General features: G+C 32.5%; 1 protein-coding gene across 4 annotated transcripts in view; it reads right to left on the bottom strand.

Moving 5' to 3' along the window:
* Positions 1-19,782, bottom strand: part of NOVA1 (NOVA alternative splicing regulator 1) — a 137,351-nt gene that overhangs the window by 2,998 nt on the left and 114,571 nt on the right. For all 4 annotated transcript variants that reach the window (XM_002753696.7, XM_002753695.7, XM_035260247.3 and 1 more), the window contains one exon: positions 1-75. This exon is cut by the window's left edge and continues 2,998 nt beyond it. In XM_002753696.7, the coding sequence (XP_002753742.1) occupies positions 1-75 (75 nt within the window). The remainder of the gene's footprint in view (positions 76-19,782) is intronic.

A 19,782-nucleotide genomic window follows, 5' to 3' on the forward strand; every position in this document is an offset into this window, starting at 1 on the left:
CATTATAGCCTTCACAGTAGCACCTCCCTTCCCTATTATCAGACCTGCTGTGCTGTTGGGAACTATAATCTTTACCTGTAATTAAAAAAAATACGTATAAATAATACTTCTGTTTTGTGCACATACATTATATTACTTTGCTATCCTAGAAAAGTAAAATAATAAATTGAAAATTAGTTTAAACATAAATTATGAAAGACAGAAATATCACAACTTTCAAGTGACTTTTATCACACTTTAATAATTATCCTGTAAAATTAAAATTTTTAAAGAAAAAAATAAATTTTCAAGTTAAAATTATTAAGTAAAAATTTTCCTTGAGTCACTGTGCATTTTGCAATAGAATTTATAAGAAATTAGTATGTTAACAAGAGGGAATCATAACTATACATCTATGGTAACATTTTTATATAGCTCCAAAAATCTCAATGCTATTGATGATTCTTCATCTATTGTAACTTTAAGAAAATGCTTTGCTCTAAAACATTTAAAAAACAAATAATGCAGAATTAAAAGACAAAATTAATAAAGATAACAGTAGGAAAGTTCAAGCTTGAGTCCCTTCAAAACATTAATTTCATGTTCCTTATCACCCAGTAATTTTTTAATTAAAAATACCTTACTTGTTTCATGACTGTTTTCAGAGAGAAAGATCAGTAAAATTATTAGTATTTTCATTTAAACTGATAGACAAAATATAACTTAATAATGAGTGATTTATAAATACTTTTAAATTTTTCAAGGGCTTGGGGTAGATGAAGCCTATTTAAGAACTGTATTACTAAGCTGCACTATCTATATTTGTAAAATAATTGGTCTAATTATTCCCTTTTTTGGCTATCATAGCTACATTTTTAAATTAGGGCTTACTATCATCTTATCAAATGGTACTACCATATTTTCAGAGAATACTGAAAAATTACTGAAGTGACATGAATACTTAATCCAATATAACCAATACAGACATCTTTATTTGTATTAAAACACACAAAAATCACCATATTTGACTTATTTAATCACAATAAAAAACTATTAAAAGAAATATCAAATCAATATGACATTTCTATCATCCCTAAAATTAAAATATAGACACTAACATTTAAAATTATATTTTGGAAGCATAATGATACATATAACAATGTTTCATGTCTCATTGGGTAGGTCAGAACTTGTGATTGTTGTGTCACTGACAAAGCACTGAAGTAATTGCTTTCCTTGTTCCAGACATTAAAATGGGCAGGCTAAAAAAAATGTGCTAAAATTTGAGCAGCATATTTAGTTGTTTGAGAAATTCTAGTAGGAATTTCATTAGCTAATTTTTAGCAAGTATCTCTAATGCTATCTTTAAAACACAGATTTGGATAAGAATATTTTAAAGAAATACAGCCATGCATTTTAGGAAATTTTGTTCTAGAAGGTAGCAGGCAGAGAAAGTATAAATGCAAATTCTAAACCAAGTCACCTCATAAATATATGTATATATATTATATGCACACACACACACACACACACACACATTTTATTTCCATACAATTTAAGCCATGAACTAATTTTAATTTTGTTTCATTACAATTTGTTTTTATAATCATTTCATTTTATGGCAAATAGTCTAAGTTTTCAAGAACTTAGAAATTTCAAGACATAGTCTAAGTTTTCTTAGGAATGTCAAATATATCCTTCTTATTCCCTGATTAAGTGCTTTCAGTTTCAATAAATAAACTGAAGTATTTTTATATTTGTTAATTTTGTTCACAGACTTCCTTTCTGTAGAAAATTGTCTGAAAAGTTAATGTGTTACAATGAGAAAGTTAAGCCATGATCATGTCCTATACCAGTTATAAAAATGGATTACAGTCATCTTTATTTTTATCCTGTGCACATGAAATACTGAGAAAATGCACTTTTAAGGGTTTAAGTATCTGAATGTTAAATATAATTGTATTTTATGAATAAGCAATTCTTTTCAAAACTGGTAACTTTTTTGTAACAAAATATTATTGAAAACATTATGTACTGGCAAACTGCAGTACTTTAACATATTTTTTAATGAAGAAAAATGTATTAATCGATTAAGACTTTCAAAAGAGCTAGTCTTAGAATATTTTAAATTATAATTAATTAATTTTGTCTTGTTCAATGTAATGGTTTCCTGCATGATAACCACCCAGAAGCAGAACAGCACAGAAAAGGTTAAGTATAGGCTGATAATCTAAAAGGTAATGAAATTTAATGAATAACTTTATATATCACTCACTCCATAAAATGTGTGAAGATATTAATTCCTACTATATGGCACATTAAGTCTCACACTATATATATTTGTTCACATAGTTTTTTCTTTTTAATGCTAAAACTATTATGCAAAACAACTTGCACATGTGAGCATTGCACTTATATTATTAAACATTAGCTTGTCTTTTTTAAAAATCAGGAAAAAACCCTTTAATTATTTTTCCTTCTTTTCAATACTCAAAATTTTATGTATTTATTTTTTTGAGAGACAGTCTTGCTCTGTCGCCCAGGCTGGAGTGTAGTGGGGCAATCTCGGCTCACTGCAACCTCCGACTTCCAGGTTAAAGCCATTCTCCTGCCTCAGCTTCCTAAGTAGCTGGAACTACAGGTGTGTGCCACCACACCCAGAACACTTTTGTATTTTCAGTAGAGATGGGGTTTCACTATATGTTGGCCAGGCTGGTTTCAAACTCATGACCTTGGGTGATCCGCCCACCTCAGCCTCCCAAAATACTGAGATTACAAGCGTGAGCCACTGCAACGGCCAACACTAAAAAGTTTTAAAATAATATATAATTCAGAAATATATATAACTTTTTATGACAGTAAACATCTTCCAAAAATATCCATATTTTTGAAAATTGAAGAGTTGTATGACAATATCTATCTTTTTATTAAGGCACTTTTATGTAGTTAATACTATCTTCTGAATTTTAGTATTTAACCATTTCAAAGAATCTTACATAAAAAAAATCTGTCAACCACAATCAGTGGTTAATCAAATATTGATGTGGCCCCAAATTTTGCTGACAAGATTAAAAAACTAAAGGTGTGTTATGACTTAAGAGCAGGCTCAATGTTTGCAAATTAGTATTTATAATTTACAGCATTTTCTAACTTCAGACAATAATAGGCTATTTTGTATAAGATTGCCAAGTTAAAAAAAATAATGGAAACATAAATTTAAAAAAATTAAAGTCAAAATTTAAATAAATGTAAACACTTAATAGCTTACACAAAGCATTTATCATCCAATTTTTATTTTTGATGAAAGAATGTGAGACTTTTCTTTGCCTTACAGTCTTTTTTCTCTGAAGAATTAAAAAATATATCCATATCTATTTGCACACAATATTAATCTAATATGGGCAGAGATAGGAAGCAGACTCTCTGAAAAGAAGTTGAGAAAAAAAGAAAAATGAAATTCATTTAAATAATATAACAAGAAGAGTAGTGTTATATTTACATTTTAAGTGTCAGGCCAGAGTTAAGAAAAAGTGGGACAGAAAAACATGGAAGCTTCAAGATGGTGGACAATTGAATACTGGTAAGAAAAAACAGATGAGAAGCAAAAAGAATCATGTAAGATAGATTTTCTCTTCTTATAGGCATTTACCAAAGCAAATGTCTATACATTGATATTATATACATTCCAACTGAAATGATAAATAGCAAATTCTAATAGTATACAAGGATTTGTTTTCATTGGTGAAGTCTGTTAATGCTCTGGCTGACATAAATACACATATACTTATTACTAAAGAATTGGGATTAAAAAACTGATAAATGGCATACAAATTATTTGCTATACAACATGTACAAACCTAAATCAGATATGTTCTTGACAGTTACAAATCAGATTTCCCTTCAGAGTTATGACTATATTTGCTAGCATCCACCTAATCATTTATAAATGCATACTGAATGGCCCAAGCCCTGCGTTGAAAACTGAAGATAAGGGACATGACATTGTTCATGCCTTTAAAGAGCTAATAGATAGTTGTAGAAAATGAGGGTCTTTCAGTGCAGGAGTCTTAAGAGTGTGGCAAAGTATATAAAGGCTATAAAGGAGACACAAAGTTTAACTGGACAAAGAAAGGATAGGTAAGAAAATCCTTGAGAGATGAAGATATTTCCCTAATGGCCTTTCACATGTGTAATATCAGTACACTATTTTTTCACAACGAAATATTTCCATAAATTTGATCACTGTTATTTCTGTGTCAGACAGTTACTGTTTCAAATCTAAACTAACTTTAGCAGTGATGAACTGATTAAATAATTCTATTTATTTATTTATTTATTTATTTATTTATTTATTTATTTATTTATTTCAGGGGTTCTCCCTTTGCCACTCAGGCTGAAACACAATAGCAGAACCACAGCTCACTGTAGCCTTGAACTCCTGGGCTCAAGTGATCCACTTGGGTCAGCCTCCTGAGCAGCTGGGATTACAGGTGTGAGCCACTGCACCCAGCTTAATAATATTTCTTACAAAGTAAAAGAATTTTTACTTAAATTTTCCTTATTCTAGACTTACAACTTATTTGTTATATCAAATAAATATGAGCTAAGATTAACAATATAATTACACTAATTACATTAGCATCAACTCTTTTTCAGAAACAAAGTAATAAAATTACAATTTCTCTATTTGCGATTATAAAAGAACTTCTATAAGAACTCTGAGTTTTAAAAATACCACATAAATAGGTTTTAATATTGACATGTTTCTAATTAAAAACAGACATTAAGATCAATTTACTCTTTCTGCAAATAAGAACTCCAACTGATTATAGTTTTATGATTATAAAGGAATGAAAATGTCTATAGGCATCATATTACTTCATCATCATGTGAGAAAATCATAAGCTATTTAATAAAACCATATGTTAAAACAAATGCAAAACAAGTTCCATTATAATTTGAGAGCTTCCAATTAATAGTATGAATTATTTAGGGATGCCATATTTACTACATATATATGACATTACATTTATAAAGCATTTCCTATCAATAGTGGACACCTGTTATTTTACTCACTCAGTCATTCAACTGGTATCCAATCATTCTTCTTCTGGCAACAGAGCCGAAGTTTTCCTTTGGCAAACACCCCTTCTCATTCTTAGTGTATGTGCCTCAGGTAAAGCTGATAATCCTCCATACCTCTAGAACAAAGGTGTCCAATTTTTTGGCTACCCTGGGCCACATTGGAAGAATTGTCTTGAGCCACACATAAAATACACTAACACTAACGATAGCTGAAGAGCTTAAAAAATACCAAAAAATCATAAAAGTTTTAAGAAAGTTTATGAATTTGTTAGGCCACATTCAAAGCCATCTTGGGGCACAGGTTGGGTAAGTTTGCTTTAGAAGTGAAAACATGATCCAGATCTGACCTATTGCTTGCTATATTCACATCCATAACCTTTACTGGTTTGGGGTTGAGCACATGACACAGGATGGCCAAACAAGAGTCTGAGAATTTGGTGAACTTGTTGGTAAAGAGATATTTATGTTTCTAATCTAATAGGACACCAGCCTGGCATTGCTAGTGGCTACCTTACCACTATTATGAGAAGAAGAACCTGCCTGAAAATAAAGTTAATTTAGATTAAAAATGAGACTGCAGAAATAAAAGGGGAAAAACTTTAACAGTATTTTGGCATCTGAATCTAACCATGTCTAAAGCCAGCACAGAGGAAATACAACTCCCTTTTTTGCTTAAAGGAATTTGAGTTGAATTACAATAATTTCTATAATTTAGGGGGCATCTATAATTTGTAACCAACCAAAGAGTATCTTTGAAATATTTTTACCTTCTTGTTATATCATGTATTATTTGCCTATCAAAATACTGACATTTCAGTTTATCTCTTAAACCTAATAGTCAAGATATCATAGTTCTGGTAAGAAAAGACAAGTAAATTAATTTACTTTTTACCAAGATATTCACTACATAATCTAACCAGACAAATGCCTTTTATTTTCCCAATGTATTACAATTTAGGCTACTGAGGCTCCACTTAGTAGCATCCACTGGAGATACATGTGCCATTTTGGGGACTCTACATTGAATCGTAGTACATAACTAATTGAAAAAATGGTATATGTTTTTTTCATCACAGACTTAGATAAATAACTGCCTGTGTGAATGCAGTGATTATCCAAAGGAATTTAAAAGGAGTTTTTCTAACTTTTCACTAGTCTGTTTAATCTATTTTTGGTAACCAAATCAAAGGCAGAACAGTTTTCAGAGCAATGTCTAATATCTCTCATAAAATACCATGCTGCCTTGTCTCAAGCATTTTTACCCTCTACTCCCTGCCAACTCAGATTTTAAACCTGGGAGCTATCTGTGAGTTGTCCTGCTCCCTAGATCTATATGTCCTATTATGTGCTATTGTTCAGTCCTACTATTTTATCCTCTCTAAGGCATAGTGTAGTATAATAAAAATATGGAATTGGTTGTTAATAGATATGGGGTCTCACCCTGGCCCTGGTATGTGACCTTTCTCAAATCACTTTAGTTTCATCATCTATAAAATCAGGCAACTTAGTAAGACTGAGGATAAGTCTTTATTTTAGCATTATGAGAAAATTCTGTTCAAAACTCTTCAATGAACCTCTCCTTCAACTCCCCACTGAGTTACTCAATTTTCTAAAGACAAAAGTTTAACTTACTTATTTTTCCATTTAACACATTCTTTCACTTTACCCCTGAAGCATTATTCAAAATTTAAAGATACACCACACTATATCCCAAAGAGGGATTTAACTTAGGAATAAGAAAAATATAAAAAAAATCTATGCTTTTCAGGTGAAGGATGAACAGAAGAGAAGGACTTCAACCTATTCCTGTTATGTTGAGATGATGAGCACTCTAGACATAATTACTTCAAAAAAGAAAATTACTAGAAGTAAAATAACTGTGAAAACACTATGAAGGCCATAAAATAATAAACTATTTTGTAATCCCAGCACTTTGGGAGGCCTAGGCGGGCAGATCACTAGGTCAGAGATCGGGACCATTTTGGGCAACATGGTGAAATCTCGTCTCTCCTAAAAATACAAAAATTAGCTGGGTGTGGTGGTGTGTGCCTGTAGTCCCAGCTACTCGGGGGACTGAGGCCAAAGAATCACTTGAACCTGGAGGTCAGAGGTTGCAGTGGGCCAAGACTGTGCCATTGCACTTCAGCTTGGTGACATAGACTCTGTCTCAAAACAGTAATAATAATAATAGTAATAAAATTATTGCAGGAAGGACCATTATTTAAAAATGAAAATAATTTGGGGTATTGTCTTCTTAATGCTTACTAAACCAGATTTTATTATATTGAGTTTATATTGATGAAAGGCCTATGAGTCTTTATCATCATGTGTCAAATTATCAAAAAGCTCTTTGAGATCATTTTAAATCACTTCTTTTTAGCCCAACTCTTTCAGGACACATATAATAAAACACAGGTTCAGAGTTCTTAATAAGCAAAAAATGTATTCTTAATTAGCAAAAATGTATTCAATGTATTTCAATATTTGAAATGAAAACTGTTTTTGATTTAATGTTGTAAATTAAACATTCAAATTAAAATAAGAAAATAGGGTTATGTCCATTGAAGTAGTTGGTGGAAAAGGGGTGAAAGATGAGGACAGAAGAAATTCTATTTTAGCCATTTTAAGCTTAAAATGCCTATCAGACATCCAAGTGCAGATGCCATGTTAAGTGTTGATTATGGGTCTGGAGGTCAGGAGAAACTTGGAAGTTAACATATAAGTTGTATTTAAAGTCATAAAAATAGGTGAAGTTATTTAGGGGGAAGTAAAGTGAAACAAAGTGTAAATTAAAGAATCAAGTAGGAAAATATTTCATTGCTAAAATAATCAAAGATATTCAAGGTAGAGTAGCAAAATTGATCATTAAGTAAAAAATAAACCAAATATAAATCAGGGAGGGGTTAAACTATTAAAAACTCTTTCATTTTAAAATGTTGGTGTCTGTCAGTATATATTGTGTTTTGCAAATCATACTGTAGTATTCATCAAGTTATGAAATGAGTATAATCTTTCACTTTGTTTCTCTCCTTCTGCAATTCTGGGAAAATTTCCAAAACAGAGAACACTGTACAATGTATATTAGTACATTGTATAATGTACTATTGTTTTAGGCTAAGTGTTTAAAAGTCAAAACAAAGAATGTCATATAGAAAAGACATATGAGGGCACTATATGAAATTATAAAGATGCAGAAAATACCAATGCAAAGTTGAATATCTATATATGCAGTTTGGGTTAAGTAATGTAAAAGTATATAATTATATTCAGGTAGAACAGAAAGGGAGCAACAGAGATTGTATTTCAGATGAGCTTTTTTCTCTTACCATATACACTTTGTCTTATTTTTTTAAAAGCAGTGTAACAAAAGGAAATGGAACAATTGTCCAAAATTGGGCTGCAGAATAAATGAATCCTCCAAAGTAGAACAATTAAAAAATAATTTTAGCACATTTATAGAATTTATTGCACAATTATTTATTGAGTGGCTACTACATGCCAGATATAATTCCAAATGTTGTGGATACAGGGATAAATAAAAAGGATAAGAGCTCTACTCTCATAGGGTTTACAGTCCAGTGGTATATAGTAAAAATAAAAAAAATATTTAAATGTATATACAGTCATGCACCAAATAACAAAGTTTGGGTCAACAACAGACCATGTATACAATGGTGATCTTATAGGGTTATAATGGAGCTGAAAAATTTCTATCACCTAGTGACATTGTAACTCTTGTTAATGTCCTATCACAAGGCATTACTTATATGTTTGTGGTGATGCTGGTGGTGTAAACAAACCTACTGCTCTGCTAGTTGTACACAAAGTATTGCACATACAATTATGTACAGTACATAATACCTGAGGATGATAAATGACTGTTACTGGCTGATATATTTACTACACTATACTTCTTATAATTATTCTAGACTGTATTCCATTTACTTATTAAAAAAGAAAAGTTAACTGTAACACAGCCTCAGGCAGGTCCTTCAGGAAGTAATCCAGAAGAACGCATTGTTATTGCCCCCACGCATTGTCATCATAGGAGAGGATAGGTCCTTGTGTATTACTGCCCCCAAAGATTTTTCAGTGAGACAGGAAGTGGAGGTGGAAGACAATGGCACTGATGATACCCTCCCTGCATAGGACTAGGCTAACATGTGTGTGTCTCAGTTTATGTGTCTTAATTTTTAATTAAAAAGTTTTAAAAGTAAGACAAAATGAAAAGAAATTAAATAAAAACAGCAACAAACCACCCCATTAAAAACTGGCAAAGGACATGAACTGACAAATCTCAAAAGAAGACATACATGTGGCCAACATATATATGAAAAAATGTTCAACCTCACTAATTGTTAGAGAAATAAAAATCAAATCCACAATGAGATATCATCTGACACCAGTCAGAATGGTTATTAAGAAGTCAGGAAATAACAGATGTTGGAGAGGTTGCAGAGAAAAGAGAACGTTTATATATCACTGGTGGGAATGTAAATTAGTTCATTCACTGTGGAAAGCAGTGTGGAGATTTCTCAAAGAACTTAAAACAACTACGATTTGACCCAGCAATCTCACTACTGGGTATATATGCAAAGGAAAATGAGTCACTTTACAAATAAGACACATGTACTAGTATGTTCATCGCAACACTGTTCAAAATAGCAAAGACATGGGATCAACCTAGATGCCCATCAATGGTAGACTGGATAAGTAAAATGTGGTATATATACACTATGGAATACTACACAGTCGTAAGAAGGAAGGAAATTATGTTCTTTTTCAGCAACAAAGATGTAGCTGGAGGCCAAATTAATGCAGACACAGAAAGCTAAATACTGCTTGTTCTCACTTATAAGAGGTAGGTAAACATTGAGTAAACATGGACATAAAGATGATAACAATAGACACTGGTGACTCCCAAAGTGAGAGGCTAGGAGGGGGAAGCAGGCTGAGCACTTCCTCTCGGACACTATGCTCACTCTCTGGGATCATTCATACACCAAATCTCAATGACATGCAAATTACCCATGTAAGAAACCTGTACACATACCCCCAAACCTAAAATAAATGCTGAAAGAAAAAAGAAAACTGTTTACAGAATAAGGAAAAAGAAAGAAAATCTTTTTGGACAATATATTTGTGTTTTAAGCTAAGTGTTTCAAAGTCAAAGGAGCCAAAAAGAAAAATATTAACAAATATAAAAAGCAAAAAAGTTATAGAAACCTAAGGTTAATTATTAAAGAAAGTTTATCTTTATGCAATTAGTATGTCCTAAGCGTACACGGTTTATATAGTCTACAGTATGTATGGCAATATCTCAGGCCTTCACATTCACTCACTACTCACTCACTGACTCATCCAGAGCAATTTCTAGCTCTCTGAATTCTATTCATGGTAAGTTCCTCATACAGGAGCATCATTTTTTTATCTTTTATTCTGTATTTTTAATGCACCTTTTTTGATATGTTTAGATGTACAAATAGTTAACATTGAGACTGTCTCAAGTATTCAGTAAAGTAACAACATGCTGTACATACTTGTAACCTAGAAGTAATAGGTTATACCAAGAGCCTAGGAGTGTATTAGGCTATACCTTTCAGGTTTGTGTAAGTATATTATTTGCTGTCTGTACAATGACAAAAACAGCTAATGCTGCATTTCTCAGAATGTAAGTCCATCATTAAGCAAATGACTGTAAAATAGGCATGCCTATAAAATAGTGAGTTGATAAATGACAGGAAAGAATGTCTATAAAATATTTTAAAATTTTTAACCAAGAAAACTCAAAATCAAAGTTTTAAATGAAAACCGTGCATTTAACCTGAATGCCTGCTTATAAAAAGCACTCTCTGTGTTACAAAATAAAATTAATTTAGGAATAAAGGGCTTTTTAAAATTTTGAGTTGTTTATGGATTAATACTATGATATAATCAAACTAATAAATAAGGTAACATTAGAAGTAAATGTCTCAACTATGTTTGAAAATACATCCCCATTTATAAACTTATGTAACAAGGTAATTAAGTTATAAGGAAAACTTTTACAATTTGGATTTTTATTGTACCTTTATACATTTTTGATTAAGTCATTTTTACCATTAAAATTAAATATTATTATCAGTTGAAAAGTCTGATATGCCATATTTTGACATGATTACTTATAGTTGCTAATAGGTGTTTTATATTTACTAATTGGGTGAATTATATATTTCTTATTTTAATTTCACCAGCAGTTTTCCTAAAGGCAATATTTCTTTTTAAAAATGCCTGTATTTCTGTATCTTACTAGTAATGGGAGGTTGATTATGTACCATCACCAATGACTGTCATTAAGAAAGTGAAAATGTTATAAATTATTTAATACTTGACATAAATAACCATATAACCATTTATTAACAGAGAAAAGGTTACTGAAGCACATCTGCAATTTAACAAACTGGACTATTAGTCACAAAACTACATTCTTTATATATGTATGTATGAAATAGCTAATTTATAGTATTTAATAAATCATATATAAAAACATGCTAATTTTTAACCTTCTGTTACTTGGCTAAAAGCAATTTGAATCCAGGTAATAAAAAGTTTTCTTTTTCAAAGATATTGTTAAAGAGTAACTGAATAAGAGTATTTTCAATTATATATGGCTTTGCTTGAAAAATAAAAACTGTTGAACTCTATACACACACACCTAATGAAACTCCACAGCTTCTGCATGGCAAAAGAAACAGTCACTAGAGTGGATCGGCAACCAACAGAATGGGAAAAAATTTTTGCAGTTTACCCATCTGACAAAGGGCTGATATCCAGAATTTACAAAGAACTCAAACAGATTTACAGGAAAAAAACAAACAAGCCCATTCAAAAGTGGGCAAAGGATATGAACAGAAACTTTACGAAAGAAGACATATATGAGGCCAACAATCATATGAAAAAATGCTCATCGTCACTGGTCATCAGAGAGATGCAAATCAAAACCACATTGAGATACCATCTCACGCCAGTTAGAATGGCGATCATTAAAAAATCTGGAGACAACAGATGCTGGAGAGGATGTGGAGAAAAAGGAACACTTTTCCACTGTTGGTGGGAGTGTAAATTAGTTCAACCATTGTGGAAGACAGTGTGGTGATTCCTCAAGGCCTTAGAAATAGAAATTGCATTTGACCCAGCAATCCCATTACTGGGTATATATCCAAAAGACTATAAATCGTTCTACTATAAGGACACATGTACACGAATGTTCATTGCAGCACTGTTTACAATAGCAAAGACCTGGAATCAACCCAAATGCTCATTGATAATAGACTGTATTGGAAAAATGTGGCACATATACACCATGGAATATTATGCAGCAATCAGAAATGATGAGTTTGTGTCGTTTGTAGGGACATGGATGAATCTGGAGAACGTCATCCTCAGCAAACTGACACAAGAACAGAAAATGAAACACCGCATATTCTCACTCATAGGTGGGTGATGAAAAATGAGAACACATGGACCTATTGGGGGGAAAAGGGGAGGGCCAGAGGGAGGGGGAGGTGGGGAGGGATAGCCTGGGGAGAAATGCCAAATGTGGGTGAAGGGGAGAAGGAAAGAAAAGCACACTGCCATGTGTGTTCCTACGCAACTGTCTTGCATGCTCTGCTCATGTACCCCAAAACCTAAAATCCAATAAAAAATTAAAAAAAAAAAGAAAAGTACACATTGTGGAACAAGGAGACATTAAGTGGTTTGGTTATATAAAGGCATGCAATATGTTCTGAGAACATAATGTTGAGAACGTGCTGTATGCAAGAATTACTGCAGCTATGGCTACAGGGAAAACTTTGATGAAACAGAAAAACCACCTTTGCCTACCAACTGGTCCAGAGAATCTTGCAAATCTACCTAGTATGAGTCAATACAAGACACAGTACCTATGCATTTAACCAATGCCTCAGCCATATATGGGACATAAAATAAGGAATGTTACAGAGTGACTATTCCATTAACTCTTTCCCCTCATGTGTACCACTTTCTTTAACCTGAAAATCTGAAAGTTCTAGGCTTTTCATAAACTTGAAAATGTCTTCATATAAAATCACCCATTTAAAAGAGATTTTGGGAGATCACATAACCTGGTATTTACCTAATACTTACCTGAAAACATTAGAGGTGTGCTGCTTTCAGTGGTATTATTAACTTGCCCTAACTGACAGCCGATTCCCATCACTGGTGTGAATAACAGACTGTCTACACTACACCACACGAACAAACTCAGAAGTTTGCAATGAAATGAATATGGGTAGGAAGCACTTAATTAATCATATCCATAAATTTTGGCATGAATATTGCTAAACCACCTTAAAAACTCCTAATGTAATCTGCATAAAAAGATCTCTAAGAGAACGTCTAACTGTATTTAGTAATAGTCAAAAGTATTAAGCTAAGGTTAATTTATTATGGAAAAAAAGATTTTTGTTTTTTGTAAATTCAGTGTGCCCTAAGTGTATAGTATTTATAAAGTCTACAGTAGTATACAATAATGTCCCAGGCCTTCACATTCACTAACTACATCTAAAAGGATAACCATCCTTTGTATAAAAGCCCTTCATAGATTTAAGTTGTTTTAATTAGTAAACTCCAACTATTCTCAAGGTTGAAACTAATACCTATTATTCAACTTTTGTACAAATTTAGTATTTTTCAAATAACAAAGTATGTATGTCATTTCATGGTAAAGTCTTGATGAATTAACAGTTGAAAAAAAGAGACAGTGTCACATAGTACACAATTATCAATTTATTATCAACTAATGTGCTTTTATCATATAGTAAAGAGTGTTTCCCAAACATTTCAAGAGGCTTTATGAGATATTTATCTGACTTTTCAAATATAGATGCAAAATCTCATCCTAGGTCTATTAATTAAGAATCTACATAGGTAATTTGGATATAAAGCTAGGTTTGAGTATTTTTCATGTATTAACTCTAGAGGATAAATAAAACTATTACATAGATTATATATACTATTGCATAAATTATCATTTAATTTGGCATTACTTTAAAATATGAAGCAACTGCCACTCCCTCTGCCAGTCAATAAGTGCTTCCTCTAGGCCTGAAGCCTCTTCCCAGTGAGCCTTCTTGAAATTCCTCAGTAAAGCATCAAAAGAATAGGAAATCAAGAAGCCAGGTAGCTTAAATGCACATGTAATGCCAAAGACAACCAATCTTCCCTTGGGAAATTATGACTTTATCTTCCTTAAAACATTGCATATACCACAACTGAAGTAAGTATTTTTTTCCCATTCTCTTTTGTATCCTTTGTTACTTTTCAAAAACAATGTAGAGATATAAGAACGAAAATGTAGTAATTTTCATATTCTTTGTCATCACTCTAATAACAGATGAACAATATTTTTTGACTATTAAAGATAGGGCCAAATGTTTCTTAGCAACTTAATTTTCTTCATATTGTATGATACTATTCTAGGCCAGTTTATGCAGATCTAACTCAGCATTTTAAATAGCTTCACCACATACTATTCTGCGATATCAGAATTTATTTAGTCACTTTTCTGTTAAGGGTGAAATTACTTTCCAACTTTTATCACACATACGTTCTTGTATATTCAAGCATATTTATTCCCTCTATCTTTGCCAGCACTTTAGATTTACAAGTAAACACACACATATATTTTGCATTTCTGATACGTGTATTATATACAAACATACACTTTTGTCTATCAGATTTAACATAGTACAATCATGTGATGTTGATTCCAATTTCCCCGAAGACTGGTGAGGTTAAACATGTTTTTATATCTGTATTGGACATTTCCATTTCCTTCTCTGTAAACTGCCTTTTCATTTTTATATTGGGTTTTCACATGAACCTAGGAGTTCTTTCAATAGCAGAGATACTAATTAATTGTCATGTGTTGAACATATTTTTTCCTAATATATTGTTGTCTTTTACTTATTAATGGTGTATTCTGCTATGTCAAAAATAATAATTGTTTATATACTCAAGGTAACTTATTCTTTTGTGTTTTGTGTTTCCTTCTTAAGTCATCCTTGATTTCATACACCATAATTTCAAATGGTCTTATAGTTTCAATCTTGAATGCACCAAGATTTATATTTCTGCATATTGTTTGAGGTGAAAATTTATTTTCTTTTAGTCAATATACCAGCACCATTTATAAAATATCCTTTTTTAAAATGAATTAAAATTACACTTATATAGTACTCTGGACCAGGCAGTGTTCTGTTCATTCATTCAAAAGTCATGTCAACTCTGTGAGGTAAGTACGCACATTTTACAATGAGAAACATGGATGGCAAAATTAAAAACGTGGCCTCACACATTATAAAATCCAAATGTAACAAAGATTTGATTGGAAGCTAGATATTATGGCTCAAGACCACGTTTCTCCAAATCCCTAGATCACACTGTTTTTCTTTATCACACATTAAGTTCCCATATATAGTCATGTGCCGCATAGTGATGTTTTCATCAATGACAGACCGCATATATGGTAGTGCCATGAGATTGTAATGGAGCTGCAAAGTTCCTATTGACTATACTAGTGATGTAGTAGCCAAAGCTATATTGTTTAGACAATATACAAATACCACTGTGTTACAATTGCCTGCAGTATTTGGTACAGCATCATGCTGTATAGGTTTGTAGCCTAGGAGCAACTGTTTATTGTAATGGACTATACCATGTAGGTTTGTGCAAATACACTCTATGATGTTCACACAATATCGTTTATGATATTTTTCTCAGAACATATCCATGATGCATGACTTTACTTGGATCTATTTCTGAAATATCTATTTACTTCATTTAACAATTGTATCTATTTGTATGTCACTTTTATTGTGACATTTATAGTAAATTTTAATGCTGGGTAATCTCATTAATTACTATTTTCTTGATAACTCTAAGTTTACTGATAGTAATTATCAGGGATTTGTTTTTATATGAATATTAAAATGATTTTACTTCTCTCAAAAACCAGGAAAATGGGAATATGATGAAAATTATAATTTACATTTTAATTTAAAAAGAATTGATATTTCTATATTAAATCTTCCCTACAAAAACAAGAGAAAAAATCTTCCCTACAAAATAATAGTAAGTTTATCCATTTATTAAGTATTTATGCCCTTATATAAAAATTATATCTCATTTAATATGAATTCAGTGTTTTTGGTTCAATTTATTCCTAGGAATGGCTGCCATTTTGATATGTATATGATACATACTAGGTTAAGCTATAGGAAATTACAATCAAATATCAGCAATTTCATAAGACTCATCCTAATGAAAAGCAAAGCACATAAAATCTAAAATACATAACAAAGTCTGTAAATTCATTAAAAAATGGATGTCACAATATTTATAGGATCTTCTTATATATTTCTGAATTAACAATATCTTGATATCAGCTATACAAACACATTACTCACACATGCATGCTGAAAGAAATAAAAATTATTATGTGTATATACATATATATATGTATTTTTTTTGTTTTGTTTTGAGAGGGAGTCTTGCTTCGTTGGCCAGGCTGGAGTGCAAAGGTGTGATCTCAGCTCACTGACACTTCCACATTTCCAGTTCAAGTGATTCTCCTGCTTCAGCCACCCAAGTAGTTGGGATTACAGGCATGTGCCACCACACCCAGCTAATTTTTGTGTTTTTTTTTCTTTTTTTTTTTTTGAGATTGAGTCTCACTCTTGTTGCCTAGGCTAGAGTGCAATGGTGAGATTCAGCTCATTGCAACCTCCACCTCCCGGGTTCAAGTGATTATCCTGCCTCAGTCTCCCAAGTAGCTGGAATTACAGGAGCCCGCCACTACCATGCCTGGCTAATTTTTTGTATTTTTAGTAGAGACTGGGTTTCACTATGTTTGTCAGGCTAGTCTCGAACTCCTGACCTCAGGTAATCCACCCTCCTCGGCCTCCCAAAGTGCTGGGATTACAGGTGTGAGCCACTGTGCCTGGCTCTTTTATATATTTTTAATTTTTATATATTTTTTGGAGAATTATGACATTATTTGTATTTGATACAAGTGCCCAACTGGTTTTCAAATTGTGCTCTGAATACTACCAGGCATGAAATAGATGTCTAGCTAATAAGGCTATGTTCTTTTAACTTCACTTCTTCATTCAACTAAACCTATTCTTTTCTAGTTGGTTTATATTTTTAGAGAGAACTTCTATGCAAAATTTCATTCCAAATATTGTATTAAAAAGAATTTTATAACATATAGACTTGTAAGCCTATTATTTCAACTAATGCTAGTCATTTGACAAATATTTACTGAGAACCTATTATGTTCCAGGCTAATGCTTCACATACATCAAAGAATAAAACAGAAGAAAACCCTATCCTCATGCAATTTACTAGGAGAGTAAGACACACAATACACAATAAACATGATACTATACACTATTCATGAGACATAGGAAAAAAGCTTAAAAAACAGTAAGATAAAGCGAATCAGGATTATGGGGGTAGGGGAAGGCTAGGTTGCCACATTAGGGAGGTCGTTAAGTCCTATGGAGTAGGTGAAGTTTGAACAGACTTGAAGGTTATTAAGATGCTAGCCAAGCAGATCTCTATGATAAGAGAATTTCATGTAGAGAAAAGCAAGAGACAAATATTGAGGTTAGGGTATGCCTAATGTTTACAAGGAGCAGCAAATGTCAGTGCGGTTGGGCCAACATGAGTGAGGAGTCCAGTGGCAGGAAATAAAAAGATAATGTGGCAAAGGCCTTATCTTATAAGTTAACAAATGTCATTTTGGAGATGTTGGCTTTTACTCAGTGAAATAGTAAACTATTTCAGGTGGCAGTAAAGAAATAAAAAACAAACTTATTTTTAAAGGAACAGGTAAGGGATAGTTTTGGGACTTACTGCATTTAAGATGTCAATTAGATATGTTAAGAGAAAAGGCTGAATGGGGAACTGGATATAGTCCGGAGTTTCACTGTGAGATCTGGACTAGAGATAAAGGGGAACACAAGTTATGTGGGTCTTGAAGCATATACAATTTTAGAGGACATCTCTGGGAAACAAAATTTAAAATTATGAACATAAAATTAGGTAATAAGTCTGCATATGTGAGGAATAATAAAGATCAAGCTTCTTTGGTTTATGGTTGTTATGGTTTGAATGTTTTTGTCCATTCCAAAATTCATGTGTTGAAAACTTAATCCTCAATGCAACAGTTTTGGGAGGTATGGGGCCTTTTGGGAGGTGTTTAAGTCATGAGGGCTTGATTAATAACACTATAAAATGAGCTTGCAGGAGTGAATTTTCTCTCTTCTGCTCTTCAGCCGTGTAGGATCACAGTGTTCATCCCCTTTTTGTACTTCTGTCTTCTGCAATTTCAAGATACAGCAAGAAAGACCTCGTCAGATGCCAATGCCTTGATCTTGGACTTCTCAGCCTTCAGTGCTGTGAGAAAAAATTTTCTGTTCTTTATAAATTACCATGTCAGGTATTCTGTTACAGCAGCACAAAATGGACTAAGGTAACTGTACATCTGTCTCACAATGGAGACATAAATTTTGCAGATGTCAACATATAAAAGGCAAGGTAATAGATCAGGAGAAATAAAAGACTCAAAAGAACTCCCAAGTATTGAGACCTGAAGCACTTCATCGTTACGTAGATAGGAATAAGAGAATAAACTAGCAAAGGATTCTGAGAAGAAGCAAAGTGGAACCAAGCAGGAGGAAAATCAAATGTAGGTAGCATCCTGGAATCCAAGTAAAGAAAGTATACCAAGGAGGTGGAAGTCATACATTTTAACAAATATTGTTGGTAGGCAAAGTAATACGTAGACTAAGAACAGACTACTGGAATTAGCAAAGCAGTCATCATTGAGGTCCTTGGCAAAGAGTTTTGATGGAATGGTGGAGGAAAAAACTTGACTGACGTGGATTCAAGAATGGGAAGACAGACACTGCAAGCTAGAGAATAGAGACAATACTTTTGTAAGTTCTAATACAAAGGCGTAGACAAAATAGGGCATTAGCTGGTGGGAGAAGTGATATTAAGAAAGTTTTGCTTGGTTTTCTAAGATGAGAGAAAAATAGCTGGGCACTGATAGGAATGAATCTGTAGAGAGCAAAAACTTGACAGAAAAAGAAGAGAGAAAAGGTAGAATTGCTGAAGGAATTTTTTGAGTAAAGGAAGAATGAGGTTTAATGGATAAGTAAAATGAATGGTTTTAGACAAGAGCAGGGAAAATTCATGTATGGTAATTGATGAGAAGGCAGACTACATGAGTATAAATGCTGCTTGCTTCATTAAGTATTTGTTAATATGAGTTTGTGGAAGTTCACTTTTGATTGCTTCAGTTTTCTCAGGGAAGTCGGAAGGTCATTAGCTGGGAGAGAAAAAGAAGCAAGAAACATTGTGGGGGTTGTGGTTGGGACAATTCTTGGAAGACTCCATGATCTCTAAACACTGGTGTTACAATGTATACAATCTTCTCCCCTTGAGTTCGACTGGGACACATGTTTAACTATAGGAATATGGCAAAAGTGATCTAATGTCATTAGCATAATTAAATTACGTTGTAGGGTAAAGGAGGTATGAAAGTTACTCCTGTGATTTTATTCAATACATGACTCCATTTTTGCTGGCACACAATGAAGAGAGAGTCTCTTACTGGCCTTTCAAGACACAAACAGTCAGGTATTG

This window comes from Callithrix jacchus, chromosome 8 (assembly GCF_049354715.1).
Source record: "Callithrix jacchus isolate 240 chromosome 8, calJac240_pri, whole genome shotgun sequence".
Classification (NCBI taxonomy): domain Eukaryota; kingdom Metazoa; phylum Chordata; class Mammalia; order Primates; family Cebidae; genus Callithrix; species Callithrix jacchus.